The following is a 27,715-nucleotide window of genomic DNA, read 5'->3' on the forward strand; positions in this document are numbered from 1 at the left end:
TTCAGTGAAGAATCTGAAGTTATGAAAAAAAAATTTGCAAATGATCAGTTAACATTTTATTGTTTTTAAGCTTTGCGATGTCTGCTATTGTAGGAGACCGATGGCGCCGGGGGAGCTTTTGAACTAAAAATGTGGACGCATCGTGTGCTTCTGGAGCTCATCCACTGGGCCGATCATGCTGCGCAGACACTCCATGTTTTCCATAAAGAGAGGGAAGGAACACAAGATGCCTAACTTTCCAAAAAAATACCTGTAAATAATGAAGACATGCCCGTTTAGTACAGTTAGGTCCATAAGTATTATGTGATAAAATTTCTTCTATCCAAAGATAGATGCCTTCAAAAAGTCCTGTTCAATATGTTAAAGGTCATACAAGCTCAACTTTGTTTTTTTCTGGAATTGGATTCTAATTTTTTATGCTTTTACATGCCTGCATGCTGCATTCAGCTGCCATTATTGTAGTCCTGCAAATTCATAGCTAATCAAGACTTTTTGAAGGCAAAGAACAGGCTCCAGACTTGTAAAAAATACTTGTGGACCTAATTTGCTAATCCCAAATAATGCACCCCTTCACTAACTAAGCTTCTTTAATAAAAACACGCCTTGCCCCGCCTCCAAGACACACACACACACACTTTTCCCTTTGACATTGGTATTTCCTCAGCCAAGTGCTAAAATGACCTTGAGTTTGCTGTGACGTGGTTTTCTTTTTTTCAGTAGGTTATTTATTATATTTATTTATTCTGGAACACTAATCGTTCACTCAACATGACTAGCTGCTAGCCAAAAAAAAAATAATGACTGACAAACTGTGATTGTGTTATTAATATTTAAATTAGTCTCTTTTTAATGCATTATGCCACGAAATACATGGACCGAATGCTTTGACATGTTAGTTAGATTGCTGCTCCTGATGTTCTACTTGAATATGCTGCTACACTGTTTAGTTAGTAATAATAGATAGCTTTAAAGCTGATCAAATAATGGAAACTGTATTTATTTTGACATTTTTTTGGTCTCTGATGACAAATAAATAACAATCTTAAAACATGCTGCTTGTTTTGTTGACTTTCTTGATGATAATATGTTACGCCACTGGTTTTACAAGCCAGATCAGTTATTTGATGCCAATGTAAATAATGTTTTTATCGTTTTCGTTATATTTATAATAACTTCAGCTTTACAGATGGCATCTGTGCTGGTGGTGAAGCCATCTTACTGCATGTTATAACCATAACGTTTCGGAGTCAATGTTAACGCGTATACACATTATTTTTGATTAACAAAATATACATTTTAATCGAAAATGATTTAAATGTTATGGAAAGTAAATTTATTATTTTGGTGTTTATTATTAGGAAAACGGCAGCAACCGCTAAACGGGATGTTGTGCGCCTGCGCATTGGACACCACGACCACAGTTGGGGAAGGCAGTCCTAATGGCGGAGAATGTGCGGTCGCCTTTTGACTACCGGGAGCCCCCGACGCTCGACAGCGACGGGGATGGCAGCAAACCACCGCCGCAACGTGGGTGAGTAAAGCCCGATTTTCACTTATTCTTCCTTTTTTGTCGTACTATACCGCCGGGCGACATTGCTAGCTTAAACGCTAGCTCCGAACAGGCACGTTACAAGCCCCGTTGTGTATGATTTTTAGTGTGTTATTATGACACAAAACTACGCATTTGGGGTGTTTTTGGATGTGGTAGGTGTCGAATGTTGTGGTATTCCCTACCAGGCGCTAATAGGTTTGTAATTTCAACCCCGCAGCTTGTTTATTCGTGATGTTTTGACGCTCTTTTTGGAAAGCTAACTGGTTTAGCAAGCTTCAGCATTGGATGTGTTGATGATGAATGAAACTGATCTGAGATCAGCTGTCTTGTTCGTTAGAAACGTCACGTGACATCAGAAACGTTCGCAATAAGAATATAAAGCAAATATTCATATGTGTGTATATATATATAAGCGTTTGCAATATTAATATAAAGCAAATATTCATATATGTGCAATAGGAATGTAAAGCAAATAGTAATGTGTATATATATATATATATATATATATATATATATATATATATATATATATATATATATATATATATATATATATATATATATATATCTTTAAAACAGTATGTATGTTTTGTTTTGGTGTTTAGGGCAGTTCCACACCTTGTGTCATTTACACACCAACAATATATTCTGCCGTATTCTGTGAATGCTCTTCATAAGTGTCGCAAAAACCCCCACATAAAACAAAGACAGATATAACAGCGACCATACAACATCATTAAATATTTATTTACACAGGAGCGCTTTCAGCATTACAGATGGCATGCGTGTTGGTGATAACAATATCTTACCACAACATTACATGTATTTAAAAAATAACATTAGAGTTTCAATATTAAAAGGAATAGTGCACTTTTTTCCCCATATTGTGAGACAGGAACACCCAACTAAATAAATAGTGAAAATCTGCTAGCACGAGACAGGTGAAAATGTATGTAATGGGATCCCCCATTTCACCTATAAAGCCCCTCGAAAAGAATTACCAAAACCTCCAAGAATGTTTTATGGTTTCATATAACCATTTATATCTTTTTTTATTATATATTTATGTAACCATGTAGTAGCAGTCATATTCATGATAATGTACAATATTTTGGTAATTTTTGCTACTTCCATTAACAACTAGCCAGGAATGGCGACCATAAATATATCGATAAAATCTTAATCTGCTTAATTAGCACAACACCCTTACTCGTGCTTAGTTTCAACAACAGCATAAGTGTTCTGGGTAACGTAATACGGCACACATCGATATTTATCAACACAGACGCTAATTGTTAGCGCAAACAAACTTTCTTCCACCTATCCAAAGTCAATTGGAAAAGACGGACCAGGCGGACAACAGGCTAATATGCAGATCACGGCATGTGGATGGGACGTTGTTGGCGTTCTTGGACGTTTTTTAGGGGGCAAAATGGAGGAATCCCATCACACGCATTATTAGCGTCCTTGTGCTAGTAGTTTCCACTTTGTAAACACACAGAGAGGGCAAAGACATGTGTTACCTTCGCTCATAAGGATTGTGGATTGTTGAACATTTTTGTAACATTTTGTACCTTAATACGTTTTTTTTTTTTGCTTGTTTTCGCAGCCGTGTTTGTGGGAGAAAACGTAAAGGGACGCCTGTGAAGGTGTGCGACCGGGCTTACGTAACAGAGGATGAGGAAGAGGAGAGCTTGTCGGAGCACAGCTACAGCCCTGGTATATGCTAATGCTAATGATCATTGACGTAAGAATCGTGTCGTCATGGTGGATTCTCACTGCCCGTATTTACTACAGGTGAGGGCCAGTACCCGGAGGGCGCAGAGGACCGCCTCCCACCACCTGGCAGTCCCTACTACCTGCCTGATCCCCAGCTCTGGTAAGGATGGCCATCGTTACGGGGATCGGCCTGTCCTTAAATCTGAAACTGATCTTATCCACCGATCTTTGTCTTAGTGCTACCAGTTAGCAAGCATTATAGGCATTACGATACAGAGTTTTGTATGTATTCCTACCTGTTACCATGGTAACCGACCATGCCGGCTCAGTTTTTCATATTTTGTAACTTGACAGTGTACCAGAGCTGGGAGAGGAGAGTGCTGGCGGAGTCCGGGGCCCTGTGCTCTTCCACCCGCCTCCCAATTGCAGAATCCGCGAGGTGCACTGCGGGACTCAGGTGCGGCTGGTCGTCATAGCGATCCGGGACATCGCCAAAGGAGAGGAGATCACGGTGGACTATAGCTTGACAGACTGGGGCGAGAATGCAATGGTAACAAATGGACAGCGTGTCCACAAAGACCTTGCCCCTAATGATTGCTTGGTCGGTTTTAGTAAATCCTGGTTTTAGTTACTGGGTTTGGTTCATGTAGTTCTCTTATGTTCACTAGGAAGAAGATGCTGGCCCCCACCCGCTCTCTCTCTCCGTTTCTGATTATCTCACCCCTTCGTGGTCGCTATCGCCCTCATCCTCCCCACTTACCCACTCGGAGCCCAGTGACTCGGACCGTGAGGAGGATGAGGAGGAGGAAGACGATGATGACGACGACGATGAGGAGGAGGAGGACATTGAGGAGATGCGGGGCCGCATGCTCCGACGGCGCAAGAAGCGCAAGATCACTGCGGTCGGGGTTGGCAGCAAGAAAAAGAGCGCCCCTGCCTCCTCCCGAGGGCCCGGCCGCCCCTGCTTGTCCTTCTCCCGCCCAACACCCGTCGGACCGCCCCCGAGGTCTCCGCCTAAGCCGGTCAGCGCCCGAGCACCTCCACCTCCGACAACCAACATCAACAATAACATTAACATAAACATTGGCAGTTCCAGTGGTGCCACAGTGAGCCGTCGGCAACACTGTCCCTACTGTGGGCGCCACTATCGCTCGTTGCCACGGCATTTGGAGAAGCACCATGCCAGCCAGCCAGAGGTCAGGTCGGCCATGGAGCTGGCGCACCTCCGCACACACTCCAACGGCACGGCCCAGCACCCTTCGTCCACTGTTGCCTCCTCTCACAGTCATTCCTTTGCAGTCCCGCAGTCGTCGCCCCCCAACCCGACGGTGGCACCACCCTCTCTCTTCACCCGGGAGCGGGAATCACCACGTACTGGCACTGGCGCCGTTTCTTTCTCGTTGTCCCTGTCGCCGCCCGTTTCCAAAAAGAATCCACCGGCGGCTAGCTCGCCCACAAAGCGTGCCGCACCTCCTCCGGTGCCTCCTCGTATAAAGAGCCCGACACCTCCTCCGCCTCCGCCGTCTCCTCCCAGGCGGGGTCGCAGGCTGAAGCGGGAGAAGCATGAGGAGCCGCCGAAGGTAGAAGAGGATCTGGCTCCGCCTCCAACACCAGAACCAGACATAGATCCAGAAGAAGATATCGAGCTGAGTGCTGACGGCGAGTGTGACACTCCAGAGGAGAAGAATGGAGACACCACAAGGTCACGTCGGCATCACATCTCCCCGCTCCTTTCTTCGCTCTCCGTCCTCGTGGTCTACCTTCGACAGCAGCAGCGGTCTGCCTTCGTTGCGCTCAACCATTCCCGCTCGGCCGAGGCCTGGCGCCAGCTCTGCCACTCCAGCCTCTCCCTACTCATCCTCTACAACCGCCACCGCGAGTGTGAGGTGGCCAAGCTCACTATCCAGGACTACCGCAAACGAGCCACCCCGGAGAGCCCCCGTAATGCCTCCCCCTCTGGCATGGAGGCGCTCTTGTCCCCCTTCGAACGCAATGTCCTCTGCCACCTCTCACGGGCCGGCGTCATGGGCAAGCGCGGGCGACTCCAACCCCTCATCCTTCCCCCGAACTGTGAATCCTGCCTAGACCTGCTCCTTCAAACGAGCCCTGAGGTGGGCGTGGACCCTGAGAGTCCTTATGTCTTCTCCCGCCCCTACCATTCCCCTGCTACCCCTCTCCGTGGCACGGACCTCCTGCGGAATCTTGCACGAGCAAGTGGGGCTAAGAACCCCGGGGCGATAACAGGAACGCGAGTGCGCCGGCAGGTCGCCATCTTCACTCAGCTGCTTCTCCTCGAGGAGGGTGAGAGTCAAGGTGGTTCCACCAAGCGCCTGGAGAACTTCCTGGAGACAGAGTACCACGTGACGCAGAACTGCTCCTCCATTGTACGGGATGCCGCCCTTATGGGTCGCGTGGGGCGTGTCGTTCTCTACGGGGAGAAAGAGGGCGTTCTTTTTCGTGGGATGAGCCTGCAGCACATCTGTCTGGAGTTGGATGGTAAGCGTTCAAACATTTTAAATCACATTCCTAAATGACTTTGTATAATCATAATGATCTCGTTGCTTCGCAGTGATGTCCGGCAACTCGGCAGACTCCTTCTCAGAAGAGTCAGAAGCAGAAGACCACAAGGAGCAAGTGCAAGAGAAAGTGGATGTTATTGTGAAAAAGAAAGGACCGGGGAGACCACCGAGGAAGAAGAGAGCGCCTGTTACTCCGCCAGTCAATACCTCCATAGCCGGCGCTCAGAAGAGGAGATCGGCCCCACCCAAATCAGGTAACCCTGAGCCTTGTTGATCTAAATCAGACCTATCATTAAAATATATATTAAAAATACCCAACACACAAACCTATTTTTTTTAATAATGTGAGTGGAAGCACTGTTTGGCTTTTATCCTGGGTGGGATACTTTGTGGTGTTTTCACAATCATTCAGTTTGGAATATGAATTTGTATGTGATTAATAGTGATACAGACCTTAGGATAGATCACAATATTTTTGGGATGTATCACGATACGACATTATAAAACAATATAAAATATTAATTCAGCAGAATTCTTGTATAAAAAGCTACATACTTTAAGCCATATAATGAAATATACTTGTCTCAAATTTGTATTTACTGATAACTAAGCAAGCAACTGATAACTAACTTTTCTAATGGGATGTCAGCCTCTGCACACATTTCGACCAAATCTTTAACAAACTGTAATGCCTGTTCTTGTGATAAAGGAAAATGTAGTCACCCATGCAATTCCGAAAGTAAATGGAAGATACTTTTTTTTATGAAACTCTTGTTTTGTTTAGGCAGACATGGGGCAAACGGTGCTCCTATTTTAAAGGACGCTCACAGAAGTATGTTCCGTGTGTGGAAAATTTTCCACTTAGAAACTGCACGTTGTCACCAGGCACTGTAAAACCCTTACATTCCTTACATTAAAGCCGTAAAAATCAACCCAATGAAAATATACTCATCGAGCACAAGTCGCGCTAGCATTCACTCACTGGAGGAGGAGATCCTGTCAACTGTCGCATGCGTTTTTTTCGCCATTTCAACCAAAACTGTTCAGGGTTTATAATGATTTTGTGCCACGATTGAGCGGTCTGTGAATAAATACTTTTACACACGAACATTCCTCATGATGACAGCATTTCATTCATCTTAGATGTCCGCCCTAGAGCGATGTTATCAACTTGTTTACGTTTTAGCATTTTAATCAGTGTAAGTCATCGCCCCACCCTAGTGATTGAGTTTTGAACATAACTGAAAGTATGTTAAAACTATTTGTTTTTTTTAGACTTACATACTATAATTTTAATTTAGTTTAGATTTACAACTTGCCAAGGGTGTCCGGTTTGGTGGCTTGAGGATAATTTCTGCTATTTTCAGATGATGTGGTCCTTTTATATTTAATAATTACTTTGTGGATGTCCATGGGTAAGGTAGTTGTCTGGATGGCTGCATGTGAAAAGCTACTCAAACCATCAAAGGTTTGTCTCAGATTGACAGGCAAGTCATGTTGCCAGCCTGAGCCAGTTCCGTACAGTCCCTGTCAATCATATGTGATAATATTTTGTGCACTTTGAATCACTGATTTCTGTATTTACCTTCCATAGGGAAGCGTGGCGTGCTGAAGCGTCCCTGGTCGGAGGCCGAGCGCATTTCTGTGGAGACGCACCTGAAGCGTAACCTGGTGGAGCTGCGCGTGCCTGCCAAAGCTGACTGCGAGCGCTGCCTGGAGCTTTGCCCGCTGCTTGTCAGCAATCAGCGTGACTGGCGCGCGATCAAGTTCTACGTGCACAACCGCATCCAGCTGCTGAAGAAGCAGGGGCGGCGGGAGAGTGCAGTCATTGCAGCTGCCGCCGTTTAAAATCAACAATGGTAAACCTAAAAAAACAAAAAACACCAGCAATCAATCATGGTGGAGTGCAGCTTCCAACTGTAATATACTATAAGGGAGTACTGGCTCCCTCTAGTGGTGAACAATCACTTTGTCTCTTGTTAATGTGAACTGCCAATGTAGCATTCATGTATTGGCTACTAATATTCCTTTGATGACCAAACGTGAATGTTAAAAGCAGCATCATCTTTCCAAAAAGGCCCACAGATGGACTGCGTTGTCTTCTCGGTCAGTGTTTCCCAGCCGCCATTGAGCCAAGGCACATATTTTACATTAGATAACTCTTAAAATAGCAGGATACACAGGTTAATTGTGTATATCTTACCATCTAGTGGAAGACCATTTATTTGTTCTGCCTGCCCCCTATATGTTGCTTGCATAGATAGATAAAGGATACATGTGTGGGTGTGTATGGGTCATTTTCCTGGAAGGGGTACCTATAGCGTGGCATAGCAAGCAAAATTTAAAGTTATTTTCTAACCAATTTGAATATTATAGTATGACTTTAATATATATTGCTGTACCATCTACTGTATGCCTATGAATATAAATGATTTAAACTTACCTTACATTGTCACAAACATGCTCCAGAGTATATGAATTAGTAGAAATCTGATATTTTTTATTTGGTTCTAGCATTTCACTGTATTCTATACGTCATGCCCCTCTCTCGTAGCCCTTTCAGGAGACTGCCCCATGTATTGTATGCGTGTGCGTACACGCCTGGGCAAAATTTTAAGGCCTGTTGAAATACTGCAAGAATTTACATTTAGCACTTTTGGATCTCAAAATGCAAAATGAAGAAATGGCAGTATTTAGTATAACATGATTGCAAATACAGGTAGGCTGTATTAACAGTGCAAAATGTACTTTCTTGCAATGTTTCAACTACTCCTAAAACCTTGGTCAGGAATGAATGTGTGTGTGTGTGTGATATGTATAGTGTGTATTCAACTTGTCTTTGCATACCGTTATTCACTGGCTGATTAAAAAAAACTGACCAGTAGTGCTGAATGTACATATTGTAAATACTATCTGTATTAAAGTTAAAGGACTTGTTGTTGTTTTTTAAAACTGGTTGTGAGTTTCTTGCAGTTGCTTTTGTTAAAAAATGACATTTATTAATCAATTACACATTTAGTATAAAATTTTAGAGTGCAATTATTTCAAATTAAAAATGGTTTGAATTATTGACTTACTGAAAATCATAAGGCATCACATTCGAATCGCATCTGCTTTCAAAATACGTTTAGAATGTGAGGCACAGTTAAAACTTAACTAAAACTAGATTTTCTGTCTATTCATTGAAACAAAAAAACTTTCAGTTGAAAATACACCTTTTACAAATGATTTAGTACAGTATATCATAGGCTCCAGCATAAGACAAGCGCTATAAGTAAAAGGAAAGATACAGTAGTGTATATCTTATTTTGAAGTCGAACGGAAAACGTCAAGGTATGTATTTGAAGGTGTCGGAAGTCTCTTAGGTACGTGTCTAAAATAAGTTTATAACATGTCTGCCATCGATATAACCCTACATAAAACTGGATTTCTCAATATGCAATACAATATAATGTTATTTTGTACTTTGTTTTGGTAGGAAAAAATGCATAAATAGTTAAGATAAGCCTTATAAAGTGCCATAATTTTGAAGTCTAACCGGAAGTGTGTTTCAGCATCAAGTGACAGCTGTTATCCGTTGCTTGTTACGGTATCATAGTCCGCATTTGTTGTCATTTTGGGTCGTACTTGATTTTAAAACATCGTTGTTTATTTTAAATTAGTCGAATTGACAATGTGTGGCATTCGTGCTTTTCGCAGACGCACAAACGCTTGTAATGTTAGTTGTGCGGGCTAAAACTAAGCTAGCTAACTCGTCTGTTTGCTGTTGTCACTGCTCGATGACAGCCAGTTTACAAATCCCCCGAATTTAGCCTCATATTATTGATATTTTTTCCAAGAATGTCTCAGTTTGCAGATGAGGACGAAACAACGCCATTACTGAGAGACGATCCAGCGAGGTGAGAGCTAACATAACGTACTGAGTAGCTATTGTGGCTATAGTAGTTATTGTTTACTTTTTTATTGTTTTTTTTTCTTGTGTGCAGCGATGACTTCCAAGATGACACGTACAAAAGTCGTTGGAGATCTATCAGAGTCATGTACTTCACTATGTTTCTCAGCAGCGTGGGTGAGCGTTAAGAGCTATTAAACATAGAAATGTGAACATATTGAACGAAAAGTTTTAAGGAGCTATTTGTGTACTTTGCGTGACGTCACTTCCGGTGGTAGCGCCTCACGTGCTCACACAGATGGGGCCGAAAAATATAAATATAACTTAACTGCCTATTCTGAATTACAGATGACAAGCAAAATATTTATAATGACAATTATATAATAATAATTTGGACATATGTTTCTTCTAGGTTTTACTATTGTCATAACATCACTTTGGCCATACTTGCAAAAGGTTGGTGCTTATTTTCTGTATTTTAATTTGAGCTATATCAGTATTAGCAGTTCTTTCTTTGTATTTAAATGTGCGTTTTTTTTTTTTTCTTATCTTCTAAGATTGATGACACCGCCAATGCTACATTCTTGGGCTGGGTTGTGGCTGCCTACAGCCTGGGACAGATGGTGGCGTCGCCCCTATTTGGCCTCTGGTCCAATCACAGGCCATGCAGAGAACCACTAGTCTGCTCCATTTTCATCAACCTGTCTGCAAATATCTACTACGCCTACGCGCATCTGCCCAGGACGGACAATAAGTACCACATACTCATGTCTAGAGCCTTTGTGGGCTTTGGAGCAGGTACTAAGTCATTCTAGGTCATACATATTGTGTTACAGTAAACCTCGGATATATCGGATTCAATTGTTCCCACTGGTTTTGTCCGATATAAGCGAAATCCGTTATATGCGTATACCGGAAAATGTCCGTTTTACGCATATATTGGATTTATATCCGGTATATGCGTAAATCGGATGTTATCCGTTATAAAAAGGCACTTCCTTGACTATGTTTCCAATGTACCTGGACTGGGCAATGAAAAGAGACATTTAAAAAGAGAATTTAACTTTATTGGACTCTGAGCATAACAAATTATAATTATAATATAATATATATAATATAATAATTATAATCATTTGCAGGCAACGCTGCAAATGACGTCGTATAGCGGCCTGTCACGATTCGGCGAATCGGAGCGCCACGATGCGGCCATCCGATATATGCGAGGGAAATTGGAACGGGACTGGAGATTTTGTCCGAAATAGGCGAAATCCGTTATAAAAAATCCGATATATGCAATGAATTTTTATTGGAAATGCATTACAGAAAAAACGGTTCTTTTTTATCTGTCCGTTTTGAGCGAATTTCCGATATATCCGAGTCCGATATATCCGAGGTTTACTGTACCTAGTATTGTACATATGCCAACATGAGTCATCGTTATGGTAGGTAATGTGGCTGTAGTGAGGTCCTATGTTGCTGGAGCCACATCCCTGAAGGAGAGGACAAACGCTATGGCCAACATGAGTGCATGTCAAGCCTTGGGTTTCATCCTCGGACCAGGTAAATATGCTTTAAAAAAAAATCTCTATGCTGTGGTGCTGGGGGAACCTGCTGCGGCGACTCAAATGGTTCTTGGTAAGATACATCGGCTATGAGGTACATTCTATGGCGAATGATACGATATGATTGTAGGCGGCAAAGTATCTGATGGGTTGATCAAACAGTCAGATATACTGTATCAGATACCACTGTTGGTTATGCACATTGTTTGAACCAGTAAAACGACTGAATTCCTTTGTTAGCAAGTCTTTGATGAAAGTCCTCAGGGAGGATGGTGGGTGGTGAGATACTACAGCCATGTGTCCAATGGACCGACTTGATCATACAGTAGATCATCGGCACCTGATGGGCAATCTATGGATCCAGAGAATAGCTTGTTCTACTTTTATGTGCCGCCTCAGCTCTACAGGCCTGCCTGTCGTTCATCGGTGAACTCGGCTACACCGTGGACGTCATAGACCTGAAACTCAATATGTACACTGCGCCAGCACTACTGGCTGCCATCTTTGGCGTCATCAATATCCTTTTGGTGGTCCTGGTGCTCAGGTGAAGTTTTTTTTGAAAGGCAAAAAGAGTTGGCATATGAATAAATTAGGTGGTTTTTTTATGTTTTTTTTTCAGGGAACACCGCGTCAGTGATGATGGGCGACACGTCCAAGCCGTCAACTACATATCCGAAGGTAAAGACTGTTGACATCATGAATGTTGTCATCATTCAACAGTCAATCTGAGAGTTTACCACGTTTCTCAGATCTAGCTGACGTCGAAGAGGACTCGGAGGAAAATATCGACCAAGTCGCTGTCTTCACCTCCAACATCCTCTTCTTTATCGTCATGTTCATTTTTGCCGTTTTTGAGACGTACGTAGTACTTCCAAGTACATACGGACTTGCATAGATTTTTATAATTTCCTTTTTTTGCATCCTTTTCTCCCAGGATTGCCACCCCGTTGTCTATGGACATGTTCGCTTGGACAAGGAAGGAGGCCGTATTGTACAACGGCATAATCATATGCTGCATCGGTTTCGAGTCTATCCTGGTCTTCCTGGTGGTCAAAGTGGCCTCTCAAAGGTATCCAGATACAAAATAATAGCCAAAGATCCTCTACATGACAGAAACATGCTGCAGTTTTTGATTATGTAAGTTATTCTCAACTGGTGCGTTGCTAACCAAAATTGGGACCTGTTTTCAGAGGGAATGAGGTCTTTGCGTCGGCAAATAATATTGCGCTTTTATTCTGAAGGGGATATTTTTTTTGCAGCGGGATGTCATACGTATATTAATATTCCTTAAAGTGGTGGTACCATTTGAAGCTCGCCGTCATAGAAGAAGACCAGCAGAGTTTCACATGTTGTGTGAACAGTGTCAACAGTACTGTTTGAAACCAGACGTTACAGAAGAAGACCAACAACGTGTTTTAGTCTATTGGGAGGGGGGGGGGGGCGCTTGAGGAAGGAAATAGTCAGAGGCAAACTTCAGCTTGCTTTAAGGAAGTGCTCTTTATATGCACAGATTACACAGCAAATACTCGGACAAAAACAACACCAGGTTCAGGAACAGCTTTTTTCCAACAGCTGTCTCCTTGTTGAACTCTGCCCCCTAATAGCCCCCCCAGTCACTTCATTGCACTACTTTATTGCACTACTGTACATATTACTATTATATCATTATATCCTTGTATATATCTACACTGTATCATAGTCATAGCCTGTTATAGTTTGTACATATATCTGTCCTTTTACAGCGCTATTTTATTTCTTCATTTATTTATTTATATGGTATTTATAAATTTGCACCTCTGGTTGGATGCTAACTGCATTTTGTTGCCCTGTACCAGTGACATGAGCAATAACAATAAAGTTGAATCTAATCTAATCTAAACACAACAAATCAATACACATGGAACACAGCTGCAGCACACAGACTATGCAGGTATTAGTTTATTAGGCGCTAGCACAGGCTAAGATGTAAATTAACAGTTAACAGTCAACCTATTGTGTTAATAAGAAAAGCTAAATTTGTTCAAAATTGTTTCAGTTTTCGTACAGTTCGGTTTCGGATTGCCCCTTTTGGAACATATTCATAACAAAAACTGACATACCACACTATATTTAAATCTTTTTGAATTGCACTTTTTGGATATCTGATGAGTTGAATCAGAGGAACTGGCGTTGCTTGATTTTCTTGAAAATGTTTTACCGCTGGCTGCACGGCGGTCGAGTGGTTAGCGCGCAGACCTCACAGCTAGGAGACCAGGGTTCGATTCCACCCTCGGCCATCTCTGTGTGGAGTTTGCATGTTCTCCCCGTGCATGCGTGGGTTTTCTCCTCCCACATTCCAAAAACATGCTAGGTTAATTGGTGACTCCAAATTGTCCATAGGTATGAATGTGAGTGTGAATGGTTGTTTGTCTATATGTGCCCTGTGATTGGCTGGCGACCAGTCCAGGGTGTACCCCGCCTCTCGCCCGAAGACAGCTGGGATAGGCTCCAGCACCCCCGCGACCCTCGTGAGGAAAAAGCGGTGGAAAATGAATGAATGAATGTTTTACCGCTCATCCAGGTCCAAGTCCACTTCCTTTGATTCAAGTCATTTTTAAAAACCTTTTAGAAATACTTTTCATAAGAATTTTTTTTTAGTTTGCGAATAAAATCATATAGTTCCTATCATGTTCATTAAAGTTCTTTTGTGCTGGCATGCTGTTATTTTGCACAACCTCATGGATGAAGTATATATGACAAATGTGAGTTGGAAAAATGGCTGCAATTTGGATCTCGGCTTGTTATTAAGGGTTTATGCTTGGTCCTGCTGCCAAACCAGTTGACAACCACTTTTCTATGTGAGAGGAGTGCTGTGCTGGACGTACAACTGATCAAAGATCAAAGTTATCACATGATGGGCTCAACTCCCATTCTTTTAAACTTGGCTACTTTTATATTTACTTACACTAATTGCATCATTTTTAGGGTTGGGGATCGTCCCGTCTTGCTTGCTGGCTTGGTCATCATATTCTGCGGCTTTTTTGTCCTACTTCCGTGGGGGAACTATTACCCCAAAATCCAGTGGGCAGGTATTTTTTTTTAATGCGCTATTTATCAAAATGGCTAAACCTTCAATGTTAAAGTTTTGTCCTCAACATCTCCAGATCTTAAAAACAACTCATTGGTCAGTCAGATGTCATCCAACGGTACCTTGGAGCCGACTGGGTGCCCGTATGAGCAGACTTGGTGCCAGTATACCCCTGTCATCCATCTGGCTCAGTACATCTCCTCTGACTTCCTCATCGGAGTTGGGTACCCGGCTTGCAACGTAATGTCCTACACCCTCTATTCCAAAATCCTTGGACCCAAACCACAGGTAAAAGACTTACGTACTCAATTACTGTCTTGATTAGAGTGAGATTTCCCAGTCTGGTGAAGTTAAACATGAAGGACTGAGGTTCCCCTTCATCTTGAGGTTCCCCAGAATGAGAACATGAGAAAATGAGAAAGTGATTCTGGTGAGGTTGAGTCTCTATGTTTTTTTTCTCATGGGTTCCATGTCTTTCAGGGTGTGTACATGGGCTGGCTGACGGCGTCTGGCAGTGGAGCACGGACTTTGGGCCCTGTGTTTGTCTCCCACGTTTACACCCTCCTGGGACCTCGCTGGGCCTTTGCGCTCATCTGCGTCATGGTGGCGGCTGCCATTGTCCTCCTTAGCGCCGTCTACCGCAGACTCATTGCCTATTCCGTACGCAACGGGAGGACCATAGAATGAGGAGGACGTTTATTTCCCTTTAAGAGGGTCCAAAGATGAGTTTTTATAAAAGGGACCGATGAGTTACTACAGTTTTGTTGTAAAACAACATTTTACTGAACACAAGTTTTAAAACTTCACACATAAACTCACTGGTTTTAAAATGTGACCTAACATGAATGTGAATATCATGCAGTGATTAAAAAAAAATGAAATTAAATGTCATATTTTATATATTGCTGAGCTAATATTTTTGTTTTTTTTTAAATTATGTATGGTCCCAACTTAATCCATTAATTCTTGAAAAAGAAAAATACAAAAAAAAACCTGCAGAAAATAACTGTTAACTGTTTAAAAATTAAATGTTAGATTTATACATCTACAAAGCTAATATTTGTTTGTTATTTTTAAAGTGAACATTTTGTTGGGTTCCTGCCAATACATTATTTTTATTTTTAATGTTTATATTTAAATGTATTGGTTTCAGTGGGTCGGTTCTTTTCATTAAAAAATATAATTACACAAAGAAGCATATATGTAAATGAAAAAAATCAATACTAAAGATTGTCTTTTTTTAAGAATGAGCATGCGTGGAATTAACTACTTCCTGACACACCGGAAGAGACCTTACTCACCGGAAGTTCCGAATTGCGACGTCGAAACGAGCATAAGAGTAGTCAGAGAATGTTTTGAATGAGTTTATATCGTTATTTATACTATTTGCATCATTCTTCAATACGTTTCAAACGTATTATCAATTTTGAAGAAGTCGGTGGATAATTTATTCGTGCCTGAATGGGTAAGAAAACTTTTAGAACTTCCTACGACGTGTGACGAGTTGTTTGGCTAGCATTAATTAGCTGCTGCTGTTAGCATTTAGCTAATTAAGTTGTGTCTGTTTTATTTTCCAGATCCAACAGAAACCCCTCTCGTATGTACACTCTTCATATTACTGGTGACGTTTTATGTTTCGACTCTTGAGTTGTATATAAAAGGCGACGAAATTACAAATATTTTTTTCAATAAGTTGAATAGTTGGAAGAAAACTAATCGTTAGTGTTACTTTTATTTAAAACAAATGCATAAACTTCAGTCTCGCTTTTAAATGTTTTGATTTTTGAGGATGCTATACATAAGTACGAAACGGAACAAAAGTAACTGCAAGCCAGTCACAATTTATCGAGCATAACCAGGCAGACCAGCTGGGAGTGTATATAGGATATTTATCTATATGCAATTCATCTTCCCTTTTCAGGAAAAGGAAGACATAACATCCTCTTTTCTAGGTAAGAAGTCTATGTTGTCTTCAATTCGGACTTCATAAATTCATTCCCCAAATATTTTTCTTTTGCACAATTATGACCATTATGCAGTCTTGTACAACGTTTTTCTCTGTAAATTGTGACTTTTTATTAGCTGCATAAATGCAATTTGTTCTTGTAAACCTGCGACTTTGTGTAATATTTCAACTTCATTCTCGTAAAATTCAACTTGCCATTACTCCATACTCCTACTTGCTGACTTTATTTGTGTAATTGCTAGACTTTGTCTGCATAAAACATTCACTTTGTGAATTTAATACTTATTTGGTAAAATTTTCGTTTCAGTCCCATTATTAAGACCGTTACATGCGTCATTCTACGAGTTCAGTAGTCATTGTCAAACTTTGTGTCGACTTCTTTATTGGTTTTGACTTTATTTCTGGGCAATGCAAACTTAATTTTCAGGATTTTTTGGTCGTAATATCACAGACAAAATCGTGGAATTTGTCAACAAAAACTGAATCTACTGTTAAATGGGCGTCACAAAAGCAGAGTTGACATGTTCTTCCTTCGACTGTGGCACCTATGACCTATGGACTGTATTGGCACCTATGACGTAGGAGGAGGAGAAGCAAAGATGTTAGATGACTTGGGAGGTACCTCTGTAATATGGAAATGCTTTGGTTTCGATAGAACAGATGTGGAGTAAGCGGCCATCATATGCTAAGTTTGCGAAGCAACGGTGACAGCAAAATGTAGGAACATGACAAATTTGTTCTTCCATCTCAAGCGCAAACAAAGATGAGCACGAAGAATGTGTCATGACGCATGAGACAGCGAGCACATCTACACTTACCCAGTCAAATATACAACACGTTATTTTGAATTCTGAATACTTTAGTTTATATAGCTCAACCCTATTTCTGACCATATAAGTTATCTTTCCGTAAAATGTCAATTTTATTGTCATAATTAGGACTTCATATGTAATTCTAAGTGGAATTGTTTTTCTTGTAATCCACTTATTTTACTTTGTGAAAATGATGAATGACTTAATCACAATAATTATTGTAATAATTTAGTATTTTTACTAAGTAAATAACTTTATGGATGTAAAATGACAACTGTACCTCATGTAAAAATTTGCTTTTTCCTTGCCTACAGACATAAGATCCAGAGTACGGGAAGACCAGCTGGAATTGTACGATTACTTCTACGGATTTCTCCATGAGAAAGACCCCGTAGAATCCACCCTATTCAGGAGATTGTGTAACATTAGTACTATTCCTTTTGATCAAGAGAACACCCAAGAGATTGTACGTTTTCTTCTTGATAGCGAGATAAATGTGGCTATTTTAATTGTTATTTCAACAATATTGTACAACTTATTTTCCCTGTAGAATGCTAAATTGAATGAGGTGTTCCCACCCGAGGAGGATGAAGTGAAAGGAAAGGCAGCAAAGAGTCAGCAGAAGAAACTGGTAGCAATCGATATTATTACAAAGTCATTGTAATGTCATTCCAAGCTTATAATCTAGGGGCGTAACGGTACATGTATTAGTATTCAGCATTCAGTTCAGTATAGAGGTGTACCGAATTCCCATGTGGTGCACACATTAATTTGAAAGAAGTGTTTCTTGCATTATGCGTTTGCTTGGCAATCAGCAACACATTCATCATAGGCACGAGAGCCGTTAATACGCATGTTGTAGTCTGCGTCTTTCAACTATGCGTCTTTAAACTCCAGAAGACAATTTTCGCTAAACTCCTGCCTGGTGTGAGCCTCAAGTTCTTCCAACTTGTTTCAAATGAATTGTACATTTAAGAGTCGAACACTTGGAAGTGGCGGGAGCCTGTGCCTATCACCTAGCCTGTACCGCTGTAGCTGGCGTTGTATGCCTTTCCCTTTCTTTTAGGCAAGGGACTAATCTGCATTCTTACCATTTGTCATACATTCAAGATAAAGAGAAAACGGCTGGTGGCTATAAACAAGCCTGAGAGTGTCTGCCACCGGCCTGTAAAACATACGCAAGCTTTATGTTTATGCGAACCTTCCAGCTCAGGTCACATGAAATATTACGAAACTGTCAGACATTCGCGCTGCTCACATAAAGTGCTCATGGGTTGCACAGACCAGACAGTGTGAGCGTTCCTTATCATGTACACTCCTAATGTTAATACCAGTTGAAAAATTGCAATAATTCCCATTTCGCGCTGCACGTTTTAAGGAGGTTCTAAGTAGAGCTTCAAAAGAAACATTTTTAGTAAGCATTCCATTTTCTTCCCTTTATGCTTTTATTATATTTACTTCTCGTAAATCTGAATTCTCATAACTGTTAGGTGGAAAAGTTTTCTTTATGAATTATTGTTGTATTATAACAGTTTTCCTCCTCAATGTTTACACTTTTTTTTTCCCCCATTGTCCTGACAGCGAATGAAGGAAAGAAAGCGCCTGAAGAAACTGGAGAAGACAAAGTCCAACGTGGAGGAGGAGGAGGATAATACCGAAGTTGTGGACAAAATGGAGCACAACATAGCTAAACCATCAACTTCAGCTAATGACTTGCCCCCCGATGATTGTGAGGTATGTTTGTAATTGTAAGATTGCATTTTACCACAAAAAGAAGATCACAAAAACCAGAGCGGGAATTCATCGTGTTACGTAAAGGATTTCAAATGCAGTAAGGAAAAAAGGACAATTACCACTTCCACATGGAATGGAAGAACGTCTTTTCACTACATCATGGATACATGCCGAAAGGCACAAAAACTTGCAGTTGGCAAAAAGAGAAACTGCACAGAAAGAAACCTCTACGACATGCTCGACGCTGGCGATGGTTGGAAACAATCTGGTGTGATTACTGCAAACAGACAGAAGATGGTAGCAAACGCCATCAGTCCACAAATGACCAAATAATTTTTTAAAATCATTTAGCTGCCATTAAGTGATTTTTGGGTCTACTTCTTTAACTCTGCTTCTCACTCCTGATGCTCAATTTTTTCCTCTACTGCCACTGCAACAAATATTGACAAATTTTAATAATGTACTTGGTCTATTTTTTTTTATTTTTTTGGTGTGTGTCTATAAAGGGACTGGATATGAAAAGTTCTTTTGTGAACAACGCTGCCCAACGAGTTCAGGGCAAGATGGATCAGAAGCCCAAGTCAGAGAAAAAAGAGAAAAAGAAGCCTCCACCCAAAAGTGTACCCCCCCAAGAAGGTGACAAGGCTGAGAATGAGGCTTGTGACGTTGCTTGCGAAGACAACATTGAGATAAGCAACAAAATTGCTGGTGAGTGCCTCATCTTGTCCTTTTTTAACTTCTTTATAACAGTGTAGTTTTTCTTTTTTTTTCTTTTTTTTAAAAGTTATCGGCAATGACTGCGCTAGTGCCGGGCGCTTTGATGCGGCGGTGCAGAACTTTACCAAGGCAATCCAGTACAATCCTACGGAGTACAAGTAAGACTCTACAATGTTAGCATTTTATATATACTGTACACGTGCATTCCTAGATTTAAAAAAATAACACCAGTAGTAGCGAAACATATGTTAATCTTTTAAAAAAAATGTATATGTTCATATTTTTCACCTTTTAGTCTGGAAAAAAAAATGTATCCCCACATTTAAACACTGCTTCACCTTCAAGGTTCTATGGAAATCGTTCCTTCTGTTTTGAGAAGCTGAAGAAATACGAGCAGGCTCTTGCCGATGCCGAGGTGTCCCTCAACTTGTGCCCAGGCTGGACTAAAGGTTTCTTTAGGAAAGGACGGGCTTTGGCCGGTTTAGAGGTGATTATTCATGTTGTGTACATATTAATATGCTATGGGTGCAGCGTCAAGTAGAGCAGGGACCTTTATTTGAGAAAGTTAAAGGTCTCACTCGCTCACATTTTGTATTTGCTGAACGTTTGTGGGCGAGTTTAAGAGCTAATATGCTCATAATAAAGAAAAATTGTTTTTAAAATAGTCTACAAGAATATGCTTGGGGACGGGGGCCATTACTTGAGGGAATAGAAGGAAATAGAGTATTTCTCTACAAGTCAACAGTCGTATTAAAAGTAATCTGTGCCCCTTGTGGCAACCCCCTATTTTATTTCTTTGTCAATTTGGTGGGGTATGGTGTCTAGTCGAGCAGGGGTCTTGGAGGATAAAAGGTATATTTCACAACATGAATCACAATCAACAAGTGCCTCTGCCTAGTTTTGGTTTTTCTTACTGGAGACGTCTATTTAGCATGGCGTTTAATCCAACCGGGGTTTTCCCCTCAGTGAGCACATCGTTATTTTTAGTCCTGATTACCTCTTTTTGGGGTGTGCCGTCTACTCGATGTGGCCACCATTTGAGGGAATGTTGTGTTCTTCCCATGACAGAGACACGAGGAGGCTGCCCAGGCCTTCCAGGAAGTTCTACACCTGGACAGCACTTGTATCGAGGCTTCCCAGGAAATGATGAAAGAACAGATAAAGCATCTAATGGTCTGTTTCAGGCTATAATTGAACCATCAGCTGAGCAATGATAAATGGAAAGGTGGTGTCAAAGGGGTGCGTTCTTTTAACCAGGAGGACGGCTACACGTGGACACAGTGCACCAACGCCTTACTGCTACACGGTACAGTCCAGAAAGCGAGGGAACTGCTGAACGAGTTGCGTTCAAGTGAGTTGAACATGGCCGGAAGCAGACCGTCTCTGCCGGATGCTGCAGTTGGGATGTCCAGGGGGCCTGTGTAAGTAAATGACACACCATGAATAACTGGGGAAAACTAATGATCCATTTATCCATTTAATGTGTACTTTTTTCAATTACCTGTTTACTGCTTGTTGCAACCAAGTTGTTGAGATGGTCAAATGAGACCCGGTGGGCGGGGCAGCTACTGTCTTAACCGTCTAAAATGCATCCTGGAAAAAAGTCTCACAATTGCTTGGTGTTACTTTCTCATATCACTGCGTACGCTGTCACCTGTATGTGTAATCATTGGAAAACATACATAATGGACACAACAATGGCAAGCAGGGCAGTGAATGAGGAATGCAGTGACCGGGATGGGTTGTGAGGGAAAAAAAATCACGTCATCCAAATATATTATAGCAAGATTATTGAGTGAATTGGTGAATGAAATGTATTCAGAGAGGAAAAAATATCAATCGTCAAACCGTCAATATAGATTGTGCAAATGTGTGGGGATCCACTGTAAATATGAAAATATTATACTGCACCACCATTCAATATGTGTGATTGGTGTAGGCAATGATGTTTCTCTTTCCACCAGGGAGCTGTTCCCAATCTGGGTGGGGAACTTGAGCGTTTCAGTGACCGGGTGGATCCTCAACAAGCTGTTCAGCAAGTTAGACCAACAAAACAAAAAATGTCAAAAACAACCAATACACTACTCCTATTTTTGTAGTGGTAATAACACTAATTGTCTTCCTCCGCAGGGCTGGCTTTATTCACAGCATCAAGGTCCTGACCTTCAAACAATGCGCCTTCATCAACTTCACACAACAGGAGAGCTGCCAAGACGCCATAAACAGATTTCACGTAAGTTCCACCAATACTTTTAACAAATGATTTCAGACCCAACTAATGTATCGTCTCACCTCTCACCAGGGCTATGAGTTGATGGGCAACCGGATCAGCGTTCGATACCCAGACAGGATGCCAGTGGGCATGGGCATCTCCAAGTTGGCCCTCAAGGCTCGAGACGTCCGCAACGACAGTTGCAACTTGTAAGTAGTCTTCACATAGTAAACATTATGTTTACTCAAGTGCATCGAGTACCAGGCACCGCCTGTATTGACCCAAATATCAGAGCACTTAGCTGAAATGAGTTAAGTCATATTTTGACAGTTTTACTTCTGCACTTCCAACTTTACAGATGGCATTATTAGGTTTTGTATATATAGGTACCAGATGGGAGGAATAAAATGTGGTTTTAACAAAGACCAGGAGATAAACACAAAGTCATGGTGCCAAAAGGGACACAATGAAGGGACAGTCTGTCTATTAGGTAAAACAGCAGTGTCACACAGGTAGGTCAGGAACTATTGTGACTATTGAAAGTTGGCATCGAAACTGAAGGAGCACAGCAGAGAATCAGGAACGAGAACATACAAAAAAAACGCTCTACCGTAAAAGCTGGGTAGCAGTCCAAGCGAATGACAAGGTGGAGGAATCAACCAGCTTCAGCCAGCTGACAGAGATCAGCTTAAGTGAGCACTGCTGGTAATCGGCGCACACGAAGTGAGGCGCAATTCAATGACAACAGCGAACCAAAAGGACAGCTGTCGAGATCTTTTAAATAATACAATATCAAATACATGAAAGATTTTATATTTATATTTTACATTAAATGATGCTATTTTGGTTGCACAGTTAATACGGTGATCATTTGGTTTCCTTCAGTGTCTAAAACAGGCACTTTGGTGGGCATCTCAATTAAGTTTTTCGCCATTCGCAGGTAGTCTGAGACACAATCCCCACAAATAGTGGTGATTTACTGTACTATATAATTATAACTTTCCACAGTAGTTGTGTTAAACCTTTTCCCCTTTAAAAAATTATTTTTTTCTCATTGAATGCATATACCAGTAAATGCATTTGATGGTCTTCTTCATATGGCAGTTTTATTTTCTAAGCCTTTATTAGCAGCTTTTCCAAACATCAGCTTTGTAGACGTCATGCCTGCTACTGCTCAATGAAATATATACAGTATATGTAACTTAATGCGGTGTTTCTAGGGAAAATGCGAGTGGAGGCTACTACGGACACCCTAACAGAGTGCCCCCAGACTCCAGAGGCTATCCCAAACACTAAACTGCCCAAGTGATATTGTCGTTTCTCTACGTATTTACTGTTTTTAGCATGTTGAATCTAGACTAAACCAAAGACATTCTATTTTGTTTCTGACGGACTACAGGTGGTCTTCAGGTTATGAATGAATGGACTTTGATATGTTGAGTTTACGTATCAGTCGGATCTTATAGCAAAACGAAAACCTAAGTCACTCGCACTGGACACAGAAATCATGAAGGACATGTAAAATATAGAAATAAAAACATTATATACAAGAATTAAATGAAAAGAAGTAATTGAAAAAGAGACCATTCCTGCGTGAATATCTGCTCTCGTGATAACTCGCCTTAACTTGTGGGGTTTTTTTTGGTGCCAAATACAAACCAGTATATTTTTTCCATGTTTATGATTATTACATAGTGTTTAATTAATCTGTATTGTTGTTTGTTCTTGGAGTTTACAATGTATAGCGATATTTTCCAAATGGTCTCTGTAACCGTTATCAGTTTCTTGTATTGATATGACGCCGATGATGATGATGATATGAGAGTGCCCATGTGTTTGCGGTATCTGCGGCGTCCGGAAAAAAAAAGTGGGACCCCAAACGGATTCTTTCCGTTGTGCCATACGGCTGACGGAGCCGGAGCAGCACCGCACAGAGCTAGTATGAGCCTACAACAGGCATTTCAATCTTCAATATTTTTATGTGTACTGAATCAACATAAGGCTCACTAGGATGTTAATTCTGGTCTTCCAGCCTATAATAAGATCACTTTCCCTGAGTGAATTTCCACCAGGAGAGCCTGCCTTCGGTTTGGGAGACACAAAGAAGTGCAAAAAAGGTAATTAATAAGCGATGTTTCAAAATCTCTGTAGTGCACTGTTTTCATATGCATCATGCGAGACAAATCATAAACGGCATCCTTGCAAGCGTGTAAGTCGTTCCAATATTGCGTTTTTAATGACTTGATGGGAGCGTGTTTGTAAATCACTAAACACCCTAACATAGAAGATTGTAACCAGACGACCACCTGTACTTTTGTGTTTTTATGTGACTTTAATTGAGCCATTGTTGCCTTTTATACTCAACAAAAATATACAACTCTTTTGTTTTTGCTCCCATTTTTCATGAGCTGAACTCAGAAATCTTAAACGTTTTCAGTATTGACAGAATCTGTTAGTGAGCGTTCATAATTCATTCTCTATTGATTATTATCCCTTATTAGCACCCCAGGAACACATGATTAGGGTTGGGGCTTGAGCATTGACTAACATTCCAATTCTGGGATTGTGAAAATGTTTTAATTTAGATTTCTACTGTAGTTTTGATGTCCTGTCTGCCAACTAGAAATCGGCAAAGAAAAAATAGTAAGCATTAGTATACAGTAGTTCCTTATGAGGGTCGCCGGGGCTGCTGGAGCCCATCCCAGCTGTCTTCGGGTCAGGGGCGGACTGGTCGTCAGCCAATCACAGGGCACATATAGAAACCGGAGTACCCGGAGAAAAACCATGCACGGGGGGAGAACATTCAAACTCCATACAGAGATAGCGAGGGTGGAATTGAACTCGGGTCTCCTAGCTGTGAGGCCTACATGCAAACCACTCCTCCACCGTGCAGCCCTGGTTAGATTTTATACATAGGTTAAATGTTTTATCGTAAGACAGAGATCATGTTTACCTGTAACTTGCATGCTGAAAAAGTGTGTGCACCCCTGATATACATTGCACATAAACACTAATATATAAATATAGTAACTCTATTACAAATTGGTATATTTATAAATATATTTAGTATGTTTACAGTGTGTTAACCCCTACACATAAACAGGATATGTGTACTGTTTTCCAAAATAAATGTCAAGGTAAACTTTATTATCTCCAAAGGGGAAATTTGTTCTACAGCCAGCTATATCACGCTGATATAAATAAATAAATACAAAATTAAAAACAATAAATACAATAGCAACACCAACATTATAAACGGTTATTCAGCAGAATAGTGGCTGCTGGAACCAAAGAGTTATTATTATTGGTCCAACATGTTGGAACACTGTATCTTTGACCCAGAGACCTAGTGGAAAGAAACTTAATAACATTTATATTCAAGTTGAATGGTTTGATATCGATATATATATATATATATATATATATATATATATATTCTGGTAGAAAATAGCCTTGTGAGAAATTCATTGAAAAGTTCATACATTTCAATCTTAAAAGGAATTGGTACCAGAATCGTCCAACTCGAACGACTGAACGAACTGAAATAGCCTAGCAAGAAATGCATTCTTTGCATTCTGAAATACAAAATATGGTTTTGTTGTTGTTTGTGCCATTCATCCACTACCATCACCTCATGCTTCAACATGATAATGCATAGCCCCATAGTCCTAGGATCTGTACGCAATTCTTGGAAGCTCACCAGACACGTCACCTATTCAGTATTTTTGGGATCAATAGTGGTCACACCAAATACTGCCTGGTTTTCAACCCCCTTCCTCTTTAAAAAGGCCTTTTATTGTGGCCAATCTAAGGCGCACCGTGTGCAATAATTGTCCTGTCTAGTCATCGTCTTGATTATGCCATACCTGTGAGATATTGGATATTGGTCAGTAACACATATTTAGCCAGATCGGTGAACAATATTTAAGCGAGAGGGCATTTGTGTACATTTGTTCAGCTCGTGATAAATGGTATCAAAAGAATTAGAATTTATTATTATAGTTATAGTTCCGTCCATTTAACCGTGTTCTACAATCCCTCACAATTGTGATGCTGCAGCATTTTTTTACTATATTCAAATAACAATGGAGAATATTATATGTTTGTTTGATTTAAAGGCACACCTTAATATTCTGTTCATGTACGTTCATATTGAACATTTTCAGTTGTATACAAACGCAATGTGTTTTTGTGCTGCTTTTTAAAAATTATACAATATATATTGAACATTTAATTGACATTCTAACCTGTGCAGTATACCTTTTTTCGATTGCTTCAATAAACACAAGTTGAAAAAAAAAATACATGAAGAACTGAGTGAATGTATTAGATATTTTAAATGTGAATGATTTTAGTTTTAAATTATATAGCACTACACAATGATGATGTCACAGATTTCACTATTCTGGGCACTAGAGGGCAGCAATGACAATATCAAGTTATTTTTCAGCCAATAGCGTGACCTGACTGACCCACGGAAAGGTCACACAGTCTTCTGACATTTTTGTTATACATTGAATGTTATGTTTCCGTGTTCTATATATTCACATGTTCTATGTGGTCTAGCCTTGGAACTAGTACATTTCAAGTACAGACACAGTTATGTGTGCGTGTTATTTGTGTACTACAGTAGTTGTATGTGTTCATTTTCTAATAATGTAAGACGTCTGCATCTTACTGTCCTGTGCAATATGCACTATATGTTCTTGAGTAAAACCAGGAAGTATGGAGTGTATAATTTGTCTTTCAAATACACAGCGGAGAGCTAAAAATAGCCGCCTCCAAATATAGCGCGTCACATTTGAACTTCCTCTCAAATTCCTGCCGTCACTTATCATCTTCATCATTGGTGTTATGTTTGTGATTAAACAACCCGTCCCCACAGCACACTAACAGCATCTAACATGTCATATTCCCAAAAATACAAACTAATACAAAAGAACGGCCCAGTATGACCTCCATTACGGCACTAATTGACGTGCCCATCGGAATTCATCTTGATAAAAATAATTTATTTCAAGGTCAAACCGCCAACATTAGAAATGGTATAATTCTCTCTTGCTGCATCATGGATCCAACATCTTGCTTTAGCTCGGTAGCTTGCTATGCTTTATTGTCATCACATTTTTCTCATAATATATTCACATTTTTTTACCTTTATTTTATATTTTTCTACTTTTAACGTTCATTCCTGCAAAACGACTTACTTTATTTTGGCTAAATTACTTTTTTCCTTGTCATCGTGTAGCAAATTTCATCATATTTTGACTTTATTTGCGTTATATAGTATGCCTTTATTGTCATCACATTTTTCTCATAATATAATTCAAATTTTTTTTACCTTTTATTTTATATTTTCCTACTTTTAACGTTCATTCCTGCAAAACGGCCTACTTTATTTTGGCTAAATTACTTTTTTCCTTGTCATCATATAGCAAATTTCATCATATTTTGACTTTATTTGCGTCATATAGTAGGCCTTTATTGTCATCACATTTTTCTCATAATATATAAAAACATTTTTTACCTTTTTATTTTATATTTTCCTACTTTTAATGTTCATTCCTGCAAAACGACCTACTTTATTTTGGCTAAATTACTTTTTTTGCTTATCATCGTTTGCATTGATTCACTTCTTTTTCTTATTTGTTATTAATTTAGATTTTTTTTCATGCAGTATTATTTTTGTCGTGTTCGAGTAACTTCATTTTCTACCGCTTATCCTCACGAGGGTCGCGGGGGGTGCTGGAGCCTTGTCCATAAATAATGTCTGCAAGGATGTCCTCATGTCATTTTCACCAAAGCAACTAAACAACCAAAGTGTGTGTGCATGTTTTCCTACCATGGTTGGTAGGAGGCCTCCTTCCTCCCCCTTGCTCCCCCTTCCTTCTTTTCCTCCCCCTTCGTCCCCTCCCTACATTAGCATCAGACCACACAGCTCAGCCGTGAGACCTGTCAAACAC

The 27,715-nt window shown here is 40.5% G+C and overlaps 3 protein-coding genes and 1 long non-coding RNA gene across 4 annotated transcripts; 3 read left to right on the plus strand and 1 right to left on the minus strand.

The window, feature by feature from the left end:
- Positions 1 to 1,371: 1,371 nt before the first annotated feature.
- LOC131125533 (uncharacterized) lies at positions 1,372 to 8,733 on the plus strand. The gene is made up of 7 exons (XM_058067172.1): positions 1,372 to 1,531; positions 3,162 to 3,271; positions 3,350 to 3,431; positions 3,626 to 3,821; positions 3,940 to 5,767; positions 5,841 to 6,044; positions 7,385 to 8,733. Exons 1-7 carry the CDS (start codon positions 1,440 to 1,442, stop codon positions 7,636 to 7,638), a joined length of 2,766 nt encoding a protein of 921 aa, XP_057923155.1. The 5' UTR covers positions 1,372 to 1,439; the 3' UTR covers positions 7,639 to 8,733.
- A 584-nt stretch (positions 8,734 to 9,317) lies between these two features.
- mfsd8 (major facilitator superfamily domain containing 8) lies at positions 9,318 to 15,197 on the plus strand. The gene is made up of 12 exons (XM_058065923.1): positions 9,318 to 9,689; positions 9,777 to 9,859; positions 10,095 to 10,138; positions 10,240 to 10,480; positions 11,129 to 11,242; positions 11,644 to 11,788; positions 11,864 to 11,922; positions 11,994 to 12,102; positions 12,179 to 12,313; positions 14,209 to 14,312; positions 14,388 to 14,599; positions 14,792 to 15,197. The coding sequence occupies exons 1-12, from the start codon at positions 9,631 to 9,633 to the stop codon at positions 14,996 to 14,998; spliced, it is 1,512 nt and encodes a 503-aa protein (XP_057921906.1). The 5' UTR covers positions 9,318 to 9,630; the 3' UTR covers positions 14,999 to 15,197.
- A 126-nt stretch (positions 15,198 to 15,323) lies between these two features.
- Positions 15,324 to 27,251, plus strand: LOC131124920 (uncharacterized). The gene is made up of 15 exons (XM_058065922.1): positions 15,324 to 15,776; positions 15,889 to 15,908; positions 16,233 to 16,263; positions 17,404 to 17,555; positions 17,640 to 17,720; positions 18,671 to 18,823; positions 19,330 to 19,531; positions 19,608 to 19,698; positions 19,886 to 20,027; positions 20,609 to 20,713; positions 20,798 to 20,961; positions 21,505 to 21,579; positions 21,671 to 21,773; positions 21,843 to 21,961; positions 22,973 to 27,251. The coding sequence occupies exons 1-15, from the start codon at positions 15,773 to 15,775 to the stop codon at positions 23,046 to 23,048; spliced, it is 1,518 nt and encodes a 505-aa protein (XP_057921905.1). The 5' UTR covers positions 15,324 to 15,772; the 3' UTR covers positions 23,049 to 27,251.
- On the minus strand, positions 20,739 to 27,624 carry LOC131124926 (uncharacterized). The gene is made up of 3 exons (XR_009128952.1): positions 21,833 to 27,624; positions 21,042 to 21,745; positions 20,739 to 20,957 (listed from the first exon to the last, which is right to left on the minus strand). It is a non-coding gene; the product is annotated as an uncharacterized LOC131124926 (long non-coding RNA).
- Positions 27,625 to 27,715: the final 91 nt, after the last annotated feature.

The sequence above is a fragment of the Doryrhamphus excisus genome, chromosome 3, assembly GCF_030265055.1.
Source record: "Doryrhamphus excisus isolate RoL2022-K1 chromosome 3, RoL_Dexc_1.0, whole genome shotgun sequence".
NCBI classification, from domain to species: Eukaryota; Metazoa; Chordata; class Actinopteri; order Syngnathiformes; family Syngnathidae; genus Doryrhamphus; species Doryrhamphus excisus.